This window comes from Halichoeres trimaculatus, unplaced genomic scaffold, assembly GCF_033239565.1.
Source record: "Halichoeres trimaculatus isolate MK-OKI-2021-1 unplaced genomic scaffold, fHalTri1.1 fHalTri1_scaffold_11, whole genome shotgun sequence".
In the NCBI taxonomy this organism is placed as follows: domain Eukaryota; kingdom Metazoa; phylum Chordata; class Actinopteri; order Labriformes; family Labridae; genus Halichoeres; species Halichoeres trimaculatus.
In genome coordinates, this window is record NW_027437189.1 from 21,504,579 (window position 1) to 21,526,944 (window position 22,366).

The 22,366-nt window shown below is 41.4% G+C and overlaps 1 protein-coding gene across 2 annotated transcripts in view; it reads right to left on the reverse strand.

Moving 5' to 3' along the window:
* cpne5a (copine Va) overlaps window positions 1-15,224 on the reverse strand; it is a 98,259-nt gene extending 83,035 nt beyond the window's left edge. The window contains exons 1-3 of one of the 2 annotated variants that reach the window (XM_074681221.1): window positions 14,677-15,224; window positions 3,874-3,914; window positions 2,042-2,088 (exon numbers count right to left, since the gene is read on the reverse strand). In XM_074681221.1, coding sequence (XP_074537322.1) covers window positions 2,042-2,088; window positions 3,874-3,914; window positions 14,677-14,786 — 198 coding nt within the window. In that variant the 5' untranslated portion in view covers window positions 14,787-15,224. The remainder of the gene's footprint in view (window positions 1-2,041; window positions 2,089-3,873; window positions 3,915-14,676) is intronic. The other variant, XM_074681220.1, reaches the window with a different exon arrangement.
* Between the last annotated feature and the right edge of the window lie 7,142 nt (window positions 15,225-22,366).

The following is a 22,366-nucleotide window of genomic DNA, read 5'->3' on the forward strand; positions in this document are numbered from 1 at the left end:
GTCACAATTTAGATCTTGGGATAAGTTGATTTCTAGGTTTATTTGGGCAGGTAAGAGACCGAGGATCAGATATAAAACCCTCCTGCTAAATAAAGAGGATGGTGGTATGTCCTTACCTGACTTGAGGCAATATTTTTATGCAGCCCAGGTGAGATATCTTCTTTGCCTGTGCTGTCCTTTTTACCAGGCCAAATGGGAAATTATTGAACTGAATATAGAAAACTTCCAGCTTCATACAACATTGGGTGATAAGGTGAACAATTTTTATCAAAGAAGCAACAATGAAATTATCAAACAAAGCCTGATCATAGTAAAGTTGTAAAAGAATATAATTTGGCAGGTGTTGTGAAATATTAAGATGGCCTACCCTGGACCCAAAGTTTCAGCCTGGATTGAATGATTCTGGTTTTAAACAGTGGTGGGATAAAGACTTCAAGGGACAATTTTTACCAAGAGATGGGAGAAATGGATACTCTTCACAACAGCAGAAAAAGACGCTACATCTTCATGATTTTCATTTTTCAACAACGGACCCAGATATGATACATAAATATTCAAGTTGTTTAAGCCAAGATGTACCCCACATTTTCTGTTCTGTGTCTTGTATGTCTCTGTTTTTGTTTTCAATGTTAAATGAAAAAAAGGACTAAATAAAAAGTATTTGAAAAAAAGTGTTATCATTAAGTGATAAGGCAGAAATGTAATATTCACATATGTGTAACACAGGGTCTTAGGATGGTAACCCTTTAACCTTTCACCGTTTGGTAGAGCACTTCTGGAGTCACTACATCTCATTGAAAATGTAATGCATGCAGTAAAACTTTATTGGGATTTTTGTGGTTTCTGAGCTTGGTGTTCTAACTATATAAAAAAATAAAAATTTAATTTTTAGTTTTTTTTCTTGAATGGAATATTAAAGTGTTCAAAATTAAACAGACTTCATACTCCTTTCATTTAAAAGTGAAAGTTAAAGGGTCGAGGCTACCTGTTTCAGGTTTTTATGCCAAGTTACACATCTCCTGGCTCTGACTATGCCTTTAAAGCATAAAATATGTGCTGTTTTTCTCACGAGTGCAAGGACAAAAAAAGCATAGAAGCACCTTTTCACCCACAAACCCAGTTTGTGGTGCTATTGCTTTAGATTTGAGCTTTGAGTTGGATGTAGTAGTGAAATGCGTTACACCTGTGACAGTCCTCACAAGTACAGCAGGTCAACATAACTGTGGGGGTGTGTGTAGCCTCACCATTTAATAGTAAGATCTATCTTTTCTCATTTATTTTTGAAATTCATGTCATCCACTTGTGTTGTGAGGTTGACACCTTCATGTTTATCTCTCCTCTCTTCTAAGATCATAACCCTAACCTTTGACATCTTGGAGGCGAGTGTTTTCAATTTTTTAATCTGTTGTGTCACACCACAGAGCACCAGCATGACACTGAAGTCTCTGAGGAGGTAACACACAAAGCGTTCCTATTCAGTCAAACAGGATTTCAGAATGGAAAAACTATCCGCCTCACAGCCGCTGGCAGCATGTATGTACATTATTGACCAAGTTGTTTATGATGAATCTGTTTACTTCAACCCCCTGGCTCAAAGAAGCTCTATCTAAAGGGGGAATTAATTTTTGGTTTAACTCCTCTTCTTGATGATTTCTCTGTATGGCTCCCTTTTAAGAATAAAGGGCTAAAATAATCCCAGAATGATCCCTTACCACAGTCTGCCTCCCTCTACTCTGTCTGACTCCAGCCTCATCTAAGCCGACTGGTCAACAGCTAGAGGGGGCTGTACCACAAAGGTAAATCTTTATCAATACAAGTAGCTGTCACCTTAATCAGCCCATCAGTCACAGTGAACACAGTGCTGACCAGCATATGGACATTCACAGGGTCAATCAATGTCAACGATTAGCACTCACAGCATTTACCTTGAGAAAGAGAAGGGGGGTGAGGACGCTGGGGTGTAAACATAGTAGGAGCTGTCATGATGATGAGACCAGACTGATGGAGATTTGTTGACAGAATTAAAGCGAGGATCTCTTACCTCTCTCCATTGTTTACACTCCACACCCTGAGTGTATAACACCACCACTGAGAAGAGATGAGAGAGAAGTGGGTTGTTACTAAAGCATTTCAATCAAGCATCCAGCCTCTAAATGTTGTTTGTTTTGTTCCTTCTTTGCTGACATTTATCATTAATTATCCTCCCCGCCTTGGCAGCAGAGTGAACGTCTTGCTAGATGATGCTGTGCCACATCAAATTCTGGGCGTGATGTCCACATGAAAGCAAAGCTCTAAAGCAGGGTAGAGGATTCATATAGCACTATTTAAGCCATGCAATCAAAACACAATTTCTTGACCGTGAGATTCTCCTGATTCCTTTTTGATTTTAAATGAAGCTGAGGCGGCCGAACAGGAGGACGTGACCTGTCATATATTCTGAGCTTCATCTTCAGGGGAATACAAAACAGTGCCAGTGTGATATTTTCCCACCAGCTTATTTACACAAGGGCTTGAACCTCCTCCCTATTATGTTAAATGCCTCCTACTGGCTCTATCCTTCTGGGAGTAACAAAGAAAATGCCTTCACAGAGGAACCCGATGTGTCTCACCAAATGACACCCATTGGTATTCAAAGGCTGGTGTGTACAACCTGCGCACATTACGGAACTTTCTGTGGCTCTCAGGGAGGAGAGGATGTCACATTACTGTGCAAATGATATGCACGTATTAAGGGAACAATTTGGAAAAGCAGAGTAAACTGAATCAAAGCTTAAGTCAGCAAAAGATAAAAGTAAGGGCCTGTGTACACTAACGTTTTTGGGGGGTTTTTTTTGTTTTTTTGCACTGGCAGCACCAAAACAGTTCAGTATTGTGGATGCCTACATCAGCAAAGCAAAATCACCTCACTAGCCACGTATACATGGACCCGAATATTCCGCTTTCATTCGGTTTATTTGCTCAAACGGAAAGAATTTAACCTTTGTATACACCTCATTCCGAAAGAAAAGTGCCAATCCGAATGGACATTTAATCGGTTTCACAGGGGTGGAATATTTCTTTCCCGAACCGATTGAGGTATCATGTTTCCACTCAAATGGAAAGTTGTCAGGGTGCGTTCTTTCAGCGCATGCTCAGATATGACGTAAGACGCAACTAGAGACGTTCCTCAATTTTAAAAATGGCGGCGAGCCGTCAGCACTGGAGGAAAGTTTGCTTTTGATCCAAACTTTGAAGAACTGAACATAATTTCAAGACTGGACGGACACTCGCAATACGGAGTATTGCAATACCGTGATAAAAAAAAAACTGTCGTCCTCCGGCTTTGATAAATCACGTGATGTGCACATGCCCCATTAAGTATTCTGTTTGATTATAGCGGTGCATGTAGACCAGAGATTGTAATATTCCTTTCCATGTATACTATTGTTTTCGGAAAAGTCATTCAGAAAGACAAAAAACTCCTCATGTAAACGTGGCTACTGTAAGGCATCCTTACTCATGAACTCATAGGGATGTCAATGGAGAAATTGGCGACATCCCTTTTTTCGAGGGGACAATTTTGGAGTAACTGCGAATGCTACATCACAATTTCTTTTTTTTAACTGCTCTTTGAAAAAATTATTTACAATCTGACACAAAAGAGCAATTTTAAAGAGATTCAATCTTTTCTGCTGGACAGGATAGCAGATGTGCTTTGGTAACCGTGAAACTGTTGCAGGTGAGGTAAGGAGCGCTCTGAAATTGAGGTTGAGTGCTACAAGAGCAAAAGATATCCATACTGCACACAGGCCCTAAAGCTTTATAAAGAAGAGGACGTGTCTATGAATTGGACTCTTTGCTTAAAAAAGCATCATATTAAAGCTGTGTACTCACGTGGATCAGATTTGGAGAAAGTGTCTCGGTCCAAAAGGTTCCTGAAAAAGAGAGAAACAGCCCAAATGAAAAGAAGAAAACCTGGCTTTTTTCTGTTGTTAGAATAAATTTCCCTCAAACCTGTGTAACAATTCAGAGGCCCCATTCTCTTTCATGCACATGTAAGAGCCTCCTTTCAGAATATGCCACACAAAAGCAACAATATAATAGCATGGTTATTCAGAAACACAGAGATCTCAGTAAACCACACAGTCCTTGAGTTTTTTTTTTTTGCCTGTGAGCTGTACAGCACACTGGAGTTCAGTAAAAGGACAGACAGAACCTCCAGGCAGAGGGGCCCATAGAAATAAAAGTACGATCCCAAACCTTTAGAATGCATACTGTTACTGGAGCTGCACATGTCTTTACCCTTTACCATGTAAAGGCAGGAGGAAAAGTTGCATTTATATCACATCATTAAAAGAAACTACATAGAAGACAATCGTGACATACACGCTACAAGTCTTCAAGGGTAGTGTCTGAGTACAGTGCAAAAAAATGTCCCTTAAAATGAAACCTTCTTCAAAGTGTCCTTCACCTCAGCTTTCACCAAAATTAATTAAAAATCTTTCCCAATTTCTTGTTTCAGAAAAACACTTAGAATAAATTGGACAAACAAAAAGCACAAAAGAACATTTCTTTGTATTTAATCAGTAGATGATTTTTATTAATCATAAGAGCAAATATCAACACTTTCTAATGCAAGGAAACAAAACTGCTTTGAGTTTAGTGTTTTTGAGGGTGGCTTTGCTGTTTCATTCGAATATGACTTGTCATATATCTGAGTTCTTTGTCTTTATAAGATAAATCAGCTGGAGAGAGACAGAAAATGGGGGCAGAGAGTAAGCACACACATGCAGCCAGGAGCTGAACTGGAACTATTGAGGTTCATAGTCTGTGTTTCAACAGCACTGCAAACAGCATCCTGCTGTTTTATTTCTTATTTGTCGAGGCTTTACATGATTTTTCGATTGCCTATGCATATCAGAGTAAAAGACGGTTTCTGCAGCAACAATTTTGGAGAAGTGGCTGCAATAAAAAGAAGAGATGTATTAAACATACTGGCACAACACTTTTAGAGTCAATTTTAGCTTTTTTCTCTACAATAACACATACACAGGGCACCAAGCAATACGCTATCTTTCCATGATCTATGTGTCCCACATTTAGAATAGTCTGAAACAGGAGGCTCTCTAATTTCAGAATCTATCCACCTCCCTTTGTTCTTTGTGAGTTCCTTGGCTTACCCTAACTTTGATAGAACTGAATGGAGGATATCCAGTCCTGTTTTGGATGACAACACAGTGGAGAGTGTGACATTTAACACATCGAGCTCTATCACAGCTTCGCAATGCTGCAGAATAAGGAGGTGAGGAGTCACGCTGTTTGACTCTGTCCTCGGGGCAGAAAGCAACAAGCCATAACACAGAGGACATACACAATGAGTCTACCACTCACAGCAACATGTTTCTCAGCACATTAAACAGGTTCATATTCAGCCAGGGGCTCAGTAAGAAACAAACCTCATGTAGCATCCTGGTGTCACTGCAGAGGATGTCACATACGTGTAAACAGCTGATCAAGTTCTCACTACGCGTGCCACCCTCATTAGACCAGGCCCCTTTCAAGCTCCCTCAGTCTGAAATCAGGCTACGACTGCAAATCAAATGACTTACAATCCTCCAAACCTTAAAATAAGCATAGTATGACTCGCTCTAGGGGGACAATCCAGTTCTCTTCATCAGACACCTTTTCAAGCTGCGCTGCTCTCTGATTGGCCCATTGACTCATTTCAGATGCAATCAGCATTAGTATTATTCATTTGAACATTATTTAAAGCCAATTCAAGGCGTGATTTGTGTGTTTTTCTTAGAGATGGAGGATTTTTTGATTTCCCTGAAAATTCATTGCCTGCAGTATCTCTTTCTGTCACTGTATGGGAGCCACAAAAGCAAGACATAACCTTTAAAACTGAAGTTTGTGCAGCCATAAATCCCTCCATTCAACGTTTCAGTTGAAAGACTCTTTTCCAGATGGTTACAGTGATCTCATTTGCACATCAGTTTGATGCTAAAGCCTATAAATACTTCTTTTTCCTGTTTCCTGATTATGAGCAGAGTCGATAAATAACTAGCTCGCAGTTCAGAACAATCCCTGTCCCTGTAGGGCACCTCGGGATTTCAATGAATATAGATGAGATTTCAGTACTGAATTCCTGCAACGGGGACATCATTCATGTGCACACAATTCAACATTCCTGGACACAAAACTCTCCACCACAGAGGTACACGGAGGAGGGGATAATACATGCAGCTTTAAGCTGAGAGTTACCTTTAGGCTGACCTGACTACAGTTAAAACATTGACAGTGTAATTATCAGTAGAGATAACAGAGTCATCCATGACTAAATGGCTCTTTGTATTCACCTGTTATTGTTTGGCATCCATTATCCTTAAGCAAGCTGCCTGAACATGACCTGTCCTATATTTAAGCCCAAAAGAGAAAAATGCAGCACAAGAAAGAGGCTGATTGTTTCTCTTTTTCTGAGTGTTACTGCAGAAAAAAAAGCTCATTCCTTTGATTTGCTAAAACTCACTTTGCTTGTAGAAATACAAAACTACAATAGCCGCAGCCAGCATTAAACAAAAAAGATGTTTGGTAATGTCAATTCAACATGCATTTGATTGGATCAGATACAGCTTCTCACCACATTCGGCCCAGCCCAGAGAACAATTCCAAAATCACATTTCCAAAAAAAGTCTTTCAAAAATGTGTCTTTTCCAAAACCCCTCACTACGCACAGCAAATATATAGCCATAACAAATCCTCCGGGGTTAACATCCATCTCAACAATAACACCTGTAGTTACTCCAGAACAAAGTGACATGGCCCTCAAATAAAAAAGTTGTGGGACCCCTGGCAACATTAAACACATTATCACATGCAAAACCTGATGGGTCAAAGCCGCTTTTTGTTTTTAGTGGTAACAAAAGTGATTTTGGAGAGATTTGTTAACTGTAGCGAATTTATGCACATGTATCTTTTTTTACCAAATCTCTGCCTTTCTCCCCCTAATATATGCATAACGTTTATATTTTAAAAAACAAAAATAGTAAAATAAAACTTAAAAATTGCTTGAATAATAAGTAAACATACCGGTATTGAAAATTATGGAGCCAAAAAGATGACTTAAATGTTTGGTTTTGAAAATAAAATTTGGCATTGAAACATGTCCTGAAAGAAGCAACACTGGCACTGAAAAATTTGTATTATAAAAATTTGTTATGGCATCAAAAATGGCATTGATAACGTTTTGGTGAAGTTAAAATACAGACATGAAATGTTTCATATCATTTCATTATTATACATTTTTGCATTTTGATGTTTTTGAATTAAAATCGTATTTCATTTATTTGATGTCACTGAACATAGAAATTTCCTTTTAGTTTTAGAACCAATGCATCACCATCTCACAGTGCGTTTGGTCAGTGAACACACCACAGTGTCACAGGATGATTATCAACATCCCAGATAGTCCATGTGCCTTCACTGAAACAATGCTGCCTTGGGTAACTCCATCACATGTCAAATCTCAGAGGGATAACAGAAGATCATTATCCTGGAAACCAGTGGAGACAAGTTTTATTGAAAGTAGGACAAAAGTAATTAGAGCCACTTTTTGAGCAAAGTTTCCCACTCTCCATGTTTCACACTCCAGTACTGTCATTACGACTACGTAATTTGAAAAACATCAATAAAAAATGGCAACAAAAAAAATCCTATTCCTCTTGATCTCCCACCTTCATTACTCTGAGTATAATAATCTCCTCTTGTCACTTGTGCATTCAGTATTTCATTACATGAAGAGCAAGAGTCTGGAGTGCAATACAAAAAAAACAAAACAAAACAAGAAGTTTAATTTCATTTCACTTGAGAAATCAAGTCAAGCAGCTTTTTTGTGTAATGATCTCAAGGAAAGTAATAAAGAGGAAGTTAAATGGTAAGTGAATAAAGCTAGTGATTGGTTGTGCACACTTAAATAAATGAAACTGTACCAGGAACATCTTCAAGTCCTGGCTTAGCTGTACCCCAAAAAGCATGTGCTCTTAAAGGAAACAGTCGCTTGTTTTAGTGAGTCAAAAAAAGCATTTCATTTGGCTGAAACATAGAAAATGTTTCCTCTACAGCAAATGTGACGGAGCCTTGACCTCTAAATGTGACTGACTGCCAAACTCTTATTCAAAAGAACACATTAGGAGTGCGTGCTACCACTTGGTCTACTCCCTTGGGATATTTTAGGAGCTCCCTGGTCCGTGTGGCTGATCATTAAACTTAGAAACATGGGAATTAATTTCTGCACCTGCAGTGCCGTACTGTCAGGCAGCTCCTTAATTCCCCTCCACTTTCTAAGACTTGTCAAAATCATAATTGGCACCTTGGAGAAATAGCATCTAATTCAGAGGGAAGGGGTTTTTAAATAGTCTTGAAGCACACTGGTCTATTCCAGCATGAGCTGCCGCCTCATTGGTTCTTCAGAGGACACAACACACAGACTGAAAGTCAAGTCCCTGGCACGGTCAGAGGAAGAAATGTCTTTGTATTACATTGGAGACAAAGGGGGAGGCTTGGGGAGGAAGTGAAGGATGTTTTAAATGTTCAAGGCTACAGAGTCACGTCACTCGCTCCTCCCTCCTCTGTATTTGAACAGAGGGCAGACATTCTCTTTCCACTCACACGCCAAGAGGTCGGCAGGGCTACGTTTTGTCTAAGCCTCACTTAAGCAGCTGTTCAGGGGTCAAAGAGCCAGGAAAACAAACAAGGGGAGTATATGCTATTGTAAAGGTCTGCTGAGCCTTTACAGAAACCCATTATTTACACTGAAAAATTCATTTATGCTTGAGGGTATTTTTTTCAGTCATGAAAAACGAATATATGCATTATGCAGGAGAGGTCACCTGATGTATGCTTTCAAGGCACATTACAGCAACATGAACCAAATGGAATAACTGACTAAATATCTGCCCATGTTGCATAACTAACCCTTAAGAAAAACGTGACGGTTTCTTCTGTCTGAGTCTTACAAACTCACATTTTTATTATTCCACATGCAGCCCTGTCCCTTTATTAGTTACATACAGACACATCTGCTGACCTTCACTTTGATGGCACCAGGTGTCTTCTTCTCATCCATCTGTTTAATTATTCAGTTTCTGTTCAACCTGGGATCTCCAGGTCGACAGTGCCTGCAGCAGAGCACTCCCCAGGCGGCCGTCTTGTGGGCACCGACACAATCTCAGTCACAAAACTGCTCCTCTGGTAGTAAGAATGCAGATAGGTTTTGACTTCCTGTTTGAGATCGGCTTTTGGTGTGTGACTAACATCCAACAAGGGGATAACTCCAGTGCTAATTGCTTGATGTAACAGCTCGAGGTTTGTGCAGAGAAAAGTGTTTTTTTTCACACAGGCAGCTAAGGGAGATGCACCCACTGATACTATACAGTATGGCTGTTATAACCCTGGCAGAGCACTTTGCACTTCACCATCTGTGAATTCACGCCAATTTCCCATCATCTGTGTGATTCATGACAAAACCCATGCTGCACATATCTTTGGAAGAACACATTAACCACGTTCTTCACAGGATGTAGATGGAGAACATATCAGGCTGAGTGGAGCGTATATGCAATAACTGATATTAAAGAGCAGATGGAAAAGTGGGAATTCAGTCGAGTGCAATCTCAATAGTGGATGTCATCACAAAGTATACTCAGCACTCACAAAAAAATGACACACTGATTGATGCAAGTTTGGATAGATGGATGTATTATCAAGAACGGGGCTTTCTGACTGGTGGTTAGTGGAAGTTGAGTCTCGATAGGAAATGGAAGAAGTTTGGATTTTATTCTTTTACGATTTGTGGAGCGCCAATTCTTTCAGATGGATTCCTTTTGCTTATTAATCTGTGCTTATTTAGTTATCTATTTATTATTCTTTGCCCTTTATGTCAATTTTAATCGTTTTTCCTCCAGTGAAAATTGTTTTGTATTCATCCTTTTCAACACCACACACCAATTCTCACCCACAGTGGAAAAAATGTCCCCTTCAGCTACAGTTTCACATATTCATTTTAATTTATCTAACAGAAACATTTTTAATTCACATAGGACAGTGTGTTGACAAAATAGAGTTTGTCAAGGCCCAAGGCTACAACCGTCAGCACGTTAGAGACCTTCAACATACTGTATGCAACAAGAGTGGAGAGGTTTTTACAAAGCAACCTGTCACACTTTTACAAATCTGTCACCAGCTTTCACATTTCCAAGACAAGCTGTGACACTGGGTCAAATATCCCCCAACACATAAAACCAATAACATACTCTGCTGACCCTCGAGGTCCACTGAAAATAGCGACAAAGGCCGCTTGATACTTTTGAGCCCAGAGGGGCTGCTTTGAGTTCTCATAGCTACACTACACCCATGACTTTTCCCGTCTTTCCAATCAACACTTTTAGATGACACAGGCAACACGCAGAGTGTTATTATCCACCTACACGGCACCACAACTGTGTTTCCATGGGATCCCCCTCTGCCATTGATCCCAAATGAGGATATATTAATAACACCGACACCACCCTAAGCCAAGTGCCCGGGATCCAAACTCATTTTCACTGTGTCAGGGGTTCATGCATAATTATCTGCTTCGTCAACCTGTGAAGCTCCACTGCTGCAATCTTAACATCCCCGAAATTGGAGGAAATAAAAAAAGAAACTGCCTCCTCTTGGCACCTTTGTGTCTCTCAGCCCGGATTCCCAAAACAGATGCGACACATCACTCACTCACATACATAAGCCTCCCTGCAAGACAAAAGCTGCCAGCTCGCCCCAGGTCAGTCTTAACCCAGAACACGATATGAAAAGAGTTTCACAGCAGAAACACTGCAAATTGAAATTTCTCTCTCACTTCAGAGATCTTTTATGAATATTTTATCCTCTTGCACAATGCAAATTAGCCCAATTCAAACTGTCCCAGTGCAAAACAAAAAGATGTTAAACCTCAAAATGGGGTCACAGGATTTGATTAAGAGATTTGACAATGACTGAATGGCATCAAGAGCTACAACCACAATTAACACCACAACAGCAGCTGGGTTAAAGCCTTCAAATAAACAATAGGTTGTATCACAGCTTGAATCCAAATTGCTCTGCTGAAGCAATTGTTTTTGACAGATCGAGCAGAGCTGCCACACATCCTAATCGTCCTGATGATTTCATTAGGCCTCCCCCCGAGGCTGCAATGATTGCCACAGGAAGAGCTCAGATCAAGAGGCATACCCAAGTTTTCAGAGTGACCCCAGGGAACAGCAATCAGAGACCTCATTCACCCGAGATCCTCTGCTGCAGATATTTGTCACGGGATGCTGGCAGCCATGTGACCTGTTGTGAATTTCACCTGGTAATGAATCCCTCGGGAGGGGAGGGACCTGGTAGGGTTAGATCCCCCCAGCCATGGAATGCATCGATTGGATGCAGTGCTACTCTAACCAATCTATCACAGCAGATGAATGGTTACATGGAGCTCCAGAGGGGCACCAGATGCACTGAATTCATTCTGATGAAATAGGGCAATGGGGGCTGATAAAGTTTCCATGTTCAAGCTGCCAGGTGGGAAGCTGAAGGCAGCTGAGAGGAGGCGGCTTTGTCAGCTGATTTCACTTCTAACAACATTCATGGGGCATGTTGTGGAACCTTGCGAAGCACCAATAAATTTCTATATTGCGCTCTCTGTTATCAAATTGGACCAGAATAAAACCCAATCTGTGTCCTTGTATATCCTTATGTAGGACTAGAGAGTAAATCATGTCCTCACCTCACGTTGATGCAGGGTACAGCTCTGGGCACATCAATATCCTTATTTCCCTTCCCTTTGCTCTGCTCAGGATAGAAACTACCAAATGAGACACCAAAAAGCAATCTTCAAGAGCAAGAACTTTTTTGTCCTTTGTCTTGTTCTGATAAGCATTGTACACTTCTGTCAGGGGTGTCAATTTTATCAACAAAGCTCCTTCATTGTGATGTACACACGTTAAACAAATCATTATTCAAATCCAGTTCATGGATTTCTGCTATGATGAACCAATAAGAAACACAGTTCAAGCGATCTGTTCATTGATTATGGAGCCCCATGTCCATTGGCAAATATTTGTCAGTGAGCGTGTTTGTTCAGCTCAACAGATTTTTTTTCTGTGGGAGCCTTTCCCTGACGTCTTTGTACATATCAACTCTGGGACAGTCTCATATGCTGAGACATAAAGAGAGCACAATTTACAATCCAGCAGGATTCATACTTCACACTTTCTTCATCATTAAGGCGCGTCGTTGCAAACCCCATATCTTCTGAATTATTCATAAGAGCTACTTAAATATTAATTAATGTGCACTCTTTATTGGTGCTATGTAAGAACCTGGAATCATGGCCCACCATGGGGCCACTGGCTCAACCCACTGAACTGTATTCAATGGCACGACTTTGGCGAGCAGATGTCAGCATACAGAGGCCTCTTGAGTTTTAAGGGACATCTTGGTGCTGCGTGTGAGTGTACCCTTCACAGATTAGACGCACAAACTCTGAACACAGCTAACTGGCTGACCTGTGGGCAAAAACCAATCAGACTCACAGATGGGGAACATTGTGCCATCACAGCATTACGGAGTTGTCTTGAAACAGGGTTGTATGCTTCAATCCCTCCAGTTTTTCAGGAAGCTCCCTGCGATATTGGCACAGGGTTATGAGAATGCCTGTAGGGCGGCACAGCGCCATTCAACTCCATGTGCGCTGCAACCTCAGAGCTTTCAGGCTTACCAAATCAATTACACAGAGTTGTGGAGCTTGTGCTTGCCACAATGTAACACCGTGTGTTTCTTTTTATTTCTCTTGGATGCTCCAAACACACAGTTTAAACGGTGAAAGAAGCTGCTTCGTGCTCGGCTGTGTATTTCTGGCTATTATGGCCCTGACTTTTCAGGTGTCCAGTTTTTTATCTTTGGTGCGGTCCGCAGAGGTCCACATGGGCGATTGTAGCAATCTCTGGAAACAATGTTTTGAGGTCTGTTGAAAGCTGAAATTATTTTCTCTTTTCTATCAAACTGTCTCCTGGAGCAATTCATTGTTTGGAGTGGCATTAATGACAGACAAGGGAGCAGCAGAGCGACACAGCCAGAGGCATCGTCACAGAGCATGGTTTAAAGTTCAAAGGTGTAAGTGCAAAAAACATGACCCCCTCCACCCACCACACACACACACACACACACACACACACACACACACACACAAACGCACAGGCATCAAGCACATTTCAGCAAAATTAAACAATTGTTACGTAACAGCAGATCTGGCAGTAGACCTAATAAAGGCACAATGATGCTTATCTCCTTTAACCCGCCTACCCTCCTTGAAAAGCTGCACCATCTCTTCAATCTGTGCTCTCTGTTTAGGTTAACAAACCTGTTTTAAAAACTGATTAATTTGTTAATATCCTTCATCTGTTTTTATTGCTCATGTTTAAACAACGCCATGGGGTTTCAGCTACACAATTTTAACGGGATAACAAAGCAGTGTTTGCAACAAGAATGACAACAAAACAGTCTCACCTTCATATAACAGCAAGAAATAGAGAAAGCGTGAAGGGAACAGAAGACACAGGGGTGAAGACAGCAATTGCAGCAGGGTGTTTGGTTAATAAATCTCCCTTGCCAGCAGCTTTACTTTACATTAATTTCTGAAATCTCTCTGGAATCAGTTTCAGTAGCAACAGATATGAATTTACATACATATTACACAGATGCAGCTCCAGGCTACATGGAGCTAAACACTGTAGGTTATGGTAAAATGAAGCACAACATGGGAAGCCCAGAAACCGGGGATTAACACCAATTTCCATGAGCTATGTTAATTAAAAGTGCATCAAGTGTTCTTGTCGACCTACATGGAGCCACTTTACGACATCTGCAGCTGCATACAGTAGACACTACCTGCATCAAGCACTGCCCCACCCATCCAGCTGAGGCACTTGCCGTCTTAATTGCATTTTGGTGGATTTGGGGAAGGGTACAGGGTGTCTATTAAATATAATAATGAACGACTGCGGAAATATTAACCAGTGTTTTATACTTTTTTGCCCCCTGCCCTAAAGAGTGATGTTTTTCAGAACCTACCAGGCGATAAAACCTCTTCACGTGTCACACAGCCTCAGGGGGAAACCTCTCAGGCACGCCAACAAACTCAACGACGGTCGATATGCCTGTGCCACGCGACAAGCGCGCGCAAACACAAACAAAGCGCTGTGGACTCTACGGCAGAGATAGGAATTCACCGAAATAAACATCAAAGCCTTCGAAAAAAGCACAACACAAGCCCAAATGAATATAAGTTTTAGCAGCGAGGAACGACTTCTTCACTTTCTTTTTTAAGGTTTATTTTTCAGTTTTCACAAAACTGTCAAAAATACCTCCACTTGTCAGAGATATAAAGCGGACTTCTGCATTGGTTTTATCTATTAGACTTTGTTTAGTCTATGTTTATCATTCAAAGGGTAAAAGCGCTTTATTTCTTTTGAGACTTTACGTGGGCGACTGTGAGGCAATGTTCTCCAAAACGAAATGAAAAGCGACACGTTACAGCTTAAAGTTACCCAACGAAACCAAAGCGCGGGGAGCTCCACAAACCGTGCTGCAGAGACGGCTGCACCAGCATCGGACTGCGCTTACCTGCACGATACGGTGATCTCCACTTTGGTCGCTGGGATACTCCCACTGATAGGGTCGAAGTCACAGACTGGCGCCGTGGCCTCAACTTTGTCCATAACGTCTCCCTCCATGCGTGCAGGAGACCCGGGCCAGCTCCCCGGGCCGTGTGAGTCCCTCTGAACCTGGAGAGCCGACGATGGAGGAGAGCTGGAGCGCAGCGGGCGAGCAAGCAAGAGCTAATACGGTCCAGACAAACCTCCTAAGTGCTGTCCATTGGACGGGCAACAGCATGGAAAGTTTAATGGGAGGCTGCAGCAGCGGGGGAATTGATTTAACCAAAGTGGGATCACATGCCAGAACGCATCAGCGCCAACTCCGCTGTTTCCCTGCAAAGAATGAGCTCTTCTGCCAGAGCAGCGTTTGAAAAGTCAAAGCTGTGAACTCCACCCCTCCTGTCTGCATTCTCCCACATATGAGGCTGCGACTGACACTCGTTGCAGATTCAGGCTTTTGATCTGTGGCTAGATAGATCGTTATTCCGCTCCAAATTAGCGTTAAAAGCCTCTCAGAGAAAATAAATAAGCACCGAGGGAGTGCTGCATTAGTCCGTGTTAGGTGAAACAGGTGAAATCCGAATGAATAGAACTAGCTCTTTAAGCACTGGATCAGAATTGATAAAGCAGCTAGATGTGAAATTCCTGCCTCAAGTTGACAGCTCATAAAAATAAGGAGATGTCACAGGCTATGGATGAACAGTTTATTTCCCCTGGTTATACTGGTTCCTCCAGAGCCACTGACTCACATTACTAACAGAGAGGCTCCCTGATGCTCTTTCAGCATCTGGACAGCTCCTCAGACTTGAGCAGGCTGTATGGAAGCCTGTGCTCTCTCTGGGGAGCCTCATTTCCATTTCATTATTTTCCCGATTGAGCAACCCACTGAAATGTGGAGAAATCCTACCCCTTAAACAAATAATTCACGAGTAAACTGGTGTGGAGATCTGTGAGCATCCATGTAGTGTGGGCGCAGTGTGTGTTTGTAAGGCAGGTAAGTCCCATCTGTCACAGCAGGCAGCTACTGGGAAATCTCAGAGGACAGGATCACTGCGCTGAATGATTGCCGTTGTCTTGCAAATGCTCTTTAAGAAATCTCTCTAAATCAATCCACAGGCATCCCAAAGTATTCCCTAGATATAAACGGTCAATACAGTACACAGAAATCACATCAGTCTCACCAAATCATTGGTTTAAAACAAGTGTAAAACTGACATCAAATCACACTGTAACTTATTCTACAAATTGATACTCCTATGTTTAAGATACTGGACTGCCTCGCCACCTGATGGTTCGGAGACTCTTCACACTATTGTAAATCCTTTTTAGCAAGACGTGTGTTTGTTTTGGGATTAAATGGAGATTGGATCGAAACACATTTTCTTTGCTCAAGACAACTTTTTATTGGATACAAGTAGCAGCCGGCTATATGTAGTGCTGTCGGCAGCCCAGTGCTCCAACATTTCTGTAGGCTAACATCACAATAAGTAGCCTAAACACCGTCAGTTTGTATGTAGTTTAATAGCTGTCTATATTTAGCGTAGCTGGCAGTCTGGTACTCTAGGACATGTCCGTAATGTGTAACATTAGTAAATCCTGGTTATGTCCTGCCAGTCATCCACCAATCAGAGCTAACGTAACCTCACTCTTCATTTTATTGATAGACTCTCAAGTTTGAACAGACCACTGCAGAATAACTGCTGACTGTGGGTTGGAATGAACATTATCACTAAAAGTTTAGCCCATGTGTTAGCCTTTAGCTTGGGCTGTATCTAGGGCTAAACAATTCATCAAATTTAAACCAATATTGTAATGTAAGAGAATGTAATTTTCAAACCGCAAAGACTGTAATTTAAAAAAAAGAAAAAGTTTAGAAGTGCATTTTAAAAGTGCATCCACATGTTAACGTATTTCAGTGGTTGAGCCAGAGATCAGGTCTTATTTACATTTCTGCAGTTTATTTAGCGTGGGATTCACAGAGGAGAGGAATCGTGGTTATTTTTCATTCAAGTTATTGTTCATAGCAGGCCTGTTGTTCTGCAGTGCTTTGTTCCTTTCTCTGATTTTATTTAAGGTATTTAATGATAATTATGTCATACGTCTACAAGGTTTGAAGTCAAATCAATCAGTCAATATTCTGCTGTAATTGTTAAGCTAAGTAAAGATGTTGTTCGTATCAATTCATCTCATTACATCTTAATATGTAGACCTGGCCTACAGGAAAGACTTGAATGTTGACAGTTTCTTTTATTGCGTTGGTCTTACCAGGGCTTGAAGCAGGAAAAAATCCTGTGCCTGAAAGCGGGGGGGGGTTTACTGCGTTTAATATTGTTTTTATAAATAATAATAATAATAATAATAATAATAATAATAATAATAATAATAATAAAAACAACATTAAACACAGCAACACTAATTTTTTGTTCACACAAACGGTCAGTCAGCGATACAGCATAAGTACCTGTGGCCATCGCTTCTGGTAGGGTCAACAATTTTGTTGTTGGATAATTATGTTTGATATGATCAAGGCGGATGATGAAATGCTAAAGTTTACTTGTAATAGATTAACAACCTTTTTAAATATAAATGACCCCTGTGCACACTCAAATAAAGACTACCTAAATCAGGTATTCAGCTCTGAAATGGTTGTGCTCCTCAAATATGAAAATATGCAGACTATTGAAACAAAGTAATTAAAGGAGGAGCATAATATTGCATTCAATGAAAGTTGTGAAGGCTGAAGATTAATTGAAAAAATAAAAACTAAACTGAAAAAGCTTTTTAGAAACACTGTCTACTTTAATATTTATTTACAACAGCAATTTTTCACTAATAAACTAGTACCATACTTTCTGGACTACAAGTCACTTCGTAGTACTATCATACATTTTTTGAGGTCGTATCAGTCAAAAAATGCGTCATGAAGACGAAAACAACGTACATAAGTCACACTGGACCATAAGTTTCATTTATTTAGAATGATTTGGTTTGTTTACACTATTTCCAGAGTGAACTTTTTACATAAAACTTTTAAAATGTTTGTTTATTAGGAGGTTTAAATACTGTTCCTACGGCTTCTCATATCTATGGTCAGTTTCACTTCTCTACGTGTCCTCCTGTCTTCTCCTCCTCCCCTGCTCTAGGTGAGTGTTACTGGTGAGAACGGAGCACTGTGAGCTTAAATGAGCTCCATCTGATAAACGTCCTTACTTTTAACAAGTTACGGAATATTTGGCGCTAGATTGTGACTTAAATCCCGGAATCCGTTTACCATAGATGGCAAGCAAGACGCGAGGAAGTTTTAAAACACGTTATCAGGCGCTAAACACCGGGAGCTGTCACAGTGTCCGAGACGAAGGCTGAAGACCAGCGCGTCTGGGGCGCCTGTCAGTAGAAGACTTTGCGAGGGGACCAATGAGCAAACACTGTGTGCAGGCAGTGCTCGTGGGAGTTGTGGTGTCGTCGTCTCATACTGCAATGGGTTTAGTATTTCAGATGCCGTTTCAGAAAACTACAATTAAATAATTCAACCCGCCGAAGTCGCTAGTAGGAGTGACGGTTTTACTGAAATTCGCATGGATGAAAAATACATCCATGCGCGCCCGATTGCGTGATGACAGACTCGCTGGCGGCGCAGTTTTCGAGCGGGTATCCCGCTTACGTGGTAAACTTGCTCTCTGAAGCCAAGCTTCTTTGTTGTCCAAAAACATCTCTCAATATCACTGCTTCATTATAAGGGGTTGCTACTCCGCTTCTGCTCTCCGCCTCCGTCATTAATTGCTCTCTTCACGAAGCACATTTATCTGACAAATTAGACGGACAGTGCCATATTGGACGATCGTTCTGCCAGTCACACTCATCATAGACCAATACGCATCAAGCCACGGTATGACGTAGCGGATTTGGGCCGCTGCTGCTTGTTTGTCAAAGAGAGGCGGGAGCTGCTCTCTGCAGCTCCCGCCTCTCTTTTCTGACTGGTTCAGTCGGAACTCGATCGAGTGAAATCAACGGAGGGCAGCCAGACCGACCTGCAGGATTTCACAATCTGGCAGGTTTGTCTACGCCGGATTTCCGGCACTATGCCGGAGGTCTTCAAGCCCTGTCTTACTATAGAATGATTTATTGCTTGTGTTTAGTGAATAATGCAGAAGATAAACATCCACCCAAAAAAATCACATGCTAAATCGCAATATTGGTCCCAAAAATCGCAATTAGATTATTTTCCAAAATTGTTCAGCCCTAGCTGTATCAGTCTTCCGTTTAGCTTTCTTCTGCTCTTCAGTCCTTTTCTGTCTGACAGTTAGGCTCCTGTGTCCACTATCGCTACAAAATTAATCTCAGAAATCATTTTCAGCAGACAAAAACACAGATCTCTCTTCTCACTACTTAACATCTTAAGCTGACATGGTGTTGTCATAGAGACCTATACGTGGCAAAAATCTATCCGCTCCTGCTCAACCCAATCTGGAAGTTAAGAAGTAGCAATTTAATAACCTGTAACTTGTAATAGTGGCGCTGATAATCTAATTCTAAAGTGTGGATTACAATCAGGCTAGAAGGGAGACTTTTTCAAGATCACTTAGAGACTGCTCACAGCCCCTTTAAAAGAATACTTTTCATCGCTCTCCTAGCAACAGATCTGGTATTTAAATCTTATGGGAGGTCAGTATGCAGCTGTAACACACTGCTATAGCTACATCTGTGCACCTAAGGTTGAGAAAGTAGTGGGGGCTGCGCACTTCGGCCACAGCCCCACCAGAGCACAGCTTCATCATTAGTCATGTTCACACTGTAATTAGGCCGCGTGGTGGCCCTTGGTTGGTTGATTTCTGACTCCATTCAGTGCTACTGTTCCCCACCACCCGCTGTGAAGCTTTCCACTGTTCCCCACCCGCAGCCTTCCCACTTCCTATAGCTGGAAAAGAAGTGTAATTATGACTGTATGAACCATCTCTGCAGGGTGTGAATGTGTGTGTGTCTGTGTGAGTGCGGGTGTGTGAGAAGTTGTACCTCCCAGCAGACCAGCTCAGCATCAGCAGCCGGCCTCAGCATCAGCAGGGGGTGGAGGCCAGATGATTGCTCAGTAGTGAGGAAGAGCCTTTAGCAGAGAACAAAGCAGAGACCTTAAAGTACATTAGCTTAAATATCTTAAAGTATTCTCAGAGGTACAGCCACTGCATCTACATCAAACCACAGAAATGAACCAGTATATTTATACTGGTGACTGCTACATCAGTGTTCCCTTTAAATATGAATTACTGTTGTTGCAAAAATTGGGTTCAGCCTTTTGGCTAATCCAAGCAGAAATATTTACTCCCTCTGCGACCGTTTCCTTCTGGTCTCTAGTTTCTGCTTCTCCGTCCCCTCAGCATTGAAAAACAGTCTGCATGTACTGATCCTATTCTTAACTTGATTTTATTCCTGTTTAATGTTTCTACTCTTATTTTATGCATTTGTCTATAGCACTTTGAGATTTGTTCTTAATATAAAGTATGTTATGACTAAAAATGTATTATTTGTGTAAGGGATTGACGGGAGGAGCTATGGAAAGCCCAGAGGTACAGAAGCCACAAGTGCTAAGAATAATGTTCAAAGGAAACATCAATGTAAATTAACCGTAGAGTAACTCATTGTGTATGGTTGTGCCTGTATGTTGTTATTTTGGCTGTATCAGGACATTTCTGGCAGGAGAGTAAGCGTGGTAACCTCAGCCAATCACAGCGCCCAGTGCAAAAGTGACTTTGTGTGCTGATTAGCGAGTGGAAGAAGCTATCCTGAGCAGGACTGATCCAAGGAGGTGATAGTCTGAGAGATGGTCCCTTTCAGTAGTTTTCTCAAGAACTCCCTTCAGGTTTACATGATTGTGACATCTTGTATGCACCCCCTCAGAGTTGCACAAGCAGAAGACAAACAGAAATATGCCCAATGTATCTCATTATGGACAATGGCAGCACTGCACATCCAGGTCCAGCACCTCATGGTGACAAGCCTTGTGTTTGTTTTGTGCATCGCTTTCCAAATGTCCCAGCATTTGATGGAAAACCAAGCTTTGTTACCCAGTGATAACGAGGAAAAAGTTCAGATCGTGGGGGAAAAAAAATCAGATTAATAAATTTTCCTGGGAAGACAAAGTGATAGGATGTATGTGAATGTACACTGATGGCCTGATGGTCTGGGGTTGTAAAACAAACTCACTCATTAATAAAACTTATCTTACAATGCCCAAAAAAGTTTCCCTGAGATTTAAATCGCTGCAGTGCAGTGTTGTGGTTGTCAACATTCATGACTTTAGCAGCACTCTGTCGCTGATTGTTCCCCTGATGATGCGGTCACATTGAATTTTGGTAACTAGCAATCTCACAGCAGTTGGAGCTACGCAGCTTTTGACAGAATGTTGATTAGGACCAATGCTACATTTTAATCCATTATTCAACAGACCGTGTTGCTCCTCTCTGCTCTTCTTCTGGGACTTCTGTTGGGTTCATTTGGCAGCAGTGGGCTGTGTACAACTTCAGTGCATTCTGGGAAAGATCAGATTCACACTGTAGACTAAGGCCGTTTTTGAATTCGCATACTATACTAGCAATGCCTACTGATTCGACCAAATTGTCGTATGCAGTATGCAGTATGCATTATGCGAACAAATGTCAGAGCTGTAGAATGAGAAAAACACCCGGATGATGTACTGAATCAGGAAAAATCCACACTATGCATCGGACCAGTCTGCTTCGCCTACTGTTACCCACAATGCATCGTCCCACAAATGCAACCCACAAAGTTAATATAAAATGCTCTCTCTGGCAATATATTTGCAGATAAGTTACTCATTGTTTGTTTATTTTGTACATTTTCAATTAAGTTTTTTGGGGAAAAAAAGTCAGCCGTAGCCAACTTCAGTTTTCTTCGAACTGAAGACCAGCGTAGCATACTACAAAATTATCCCACCTGAACAGTCACACTACATACTGCTTATGAAAGTAGTATGTCGTAGGCAGTGCCTTCTACATACTACTTTCATTAGCAGTATGAAGTAGGCAAATTCGAAAACAGCCTGAGTAAACACAACACAGCATTGCATAATCATGTGTGAACCAATGAAGGACTAACCATATACCTGTGGAGACCAGTGGCGTGGGGATTTTTTTTTTAGGAAGCCAAGTGAGACAAAGCCTCTAATCTGTATGATTTTTATGGAGTGGGGTAGATAAAAGACTATGTTGCAGTTTGTATATCGCTTTTTCATGTAATGGAATGACCTGTTGGAGCGCCCAGAGAGCGCTCATTTTACTTACTTTGAACACCGACACACACCCTTCACTCTCCCACCCTCACTCACTCATTCACACACGTACATTGTCCTCTTGACTTAGCATAAACGTCTTATTAATTCATTCAACTGCCCACTTAAACACACAACCGGCCACTTCATGCACACTGCTAATGTGCTAATCTCCCTGATTTCATTCAGTGGCTTGATGATGATGACGATACTGTGATTTGATTGGTTTGAGGCCAAAGACGGGGTGGCTTCCCTTGACACAGTCTTGGCCAATCACAGGTGAGCAGTGTCATGACCGCGGCCTCATCTGATTGGTTAATCATTCTTTTTTTTTTCACCTAGGGACGCCAACTCGGCTTGGTTTCCTTGCGGACAACAG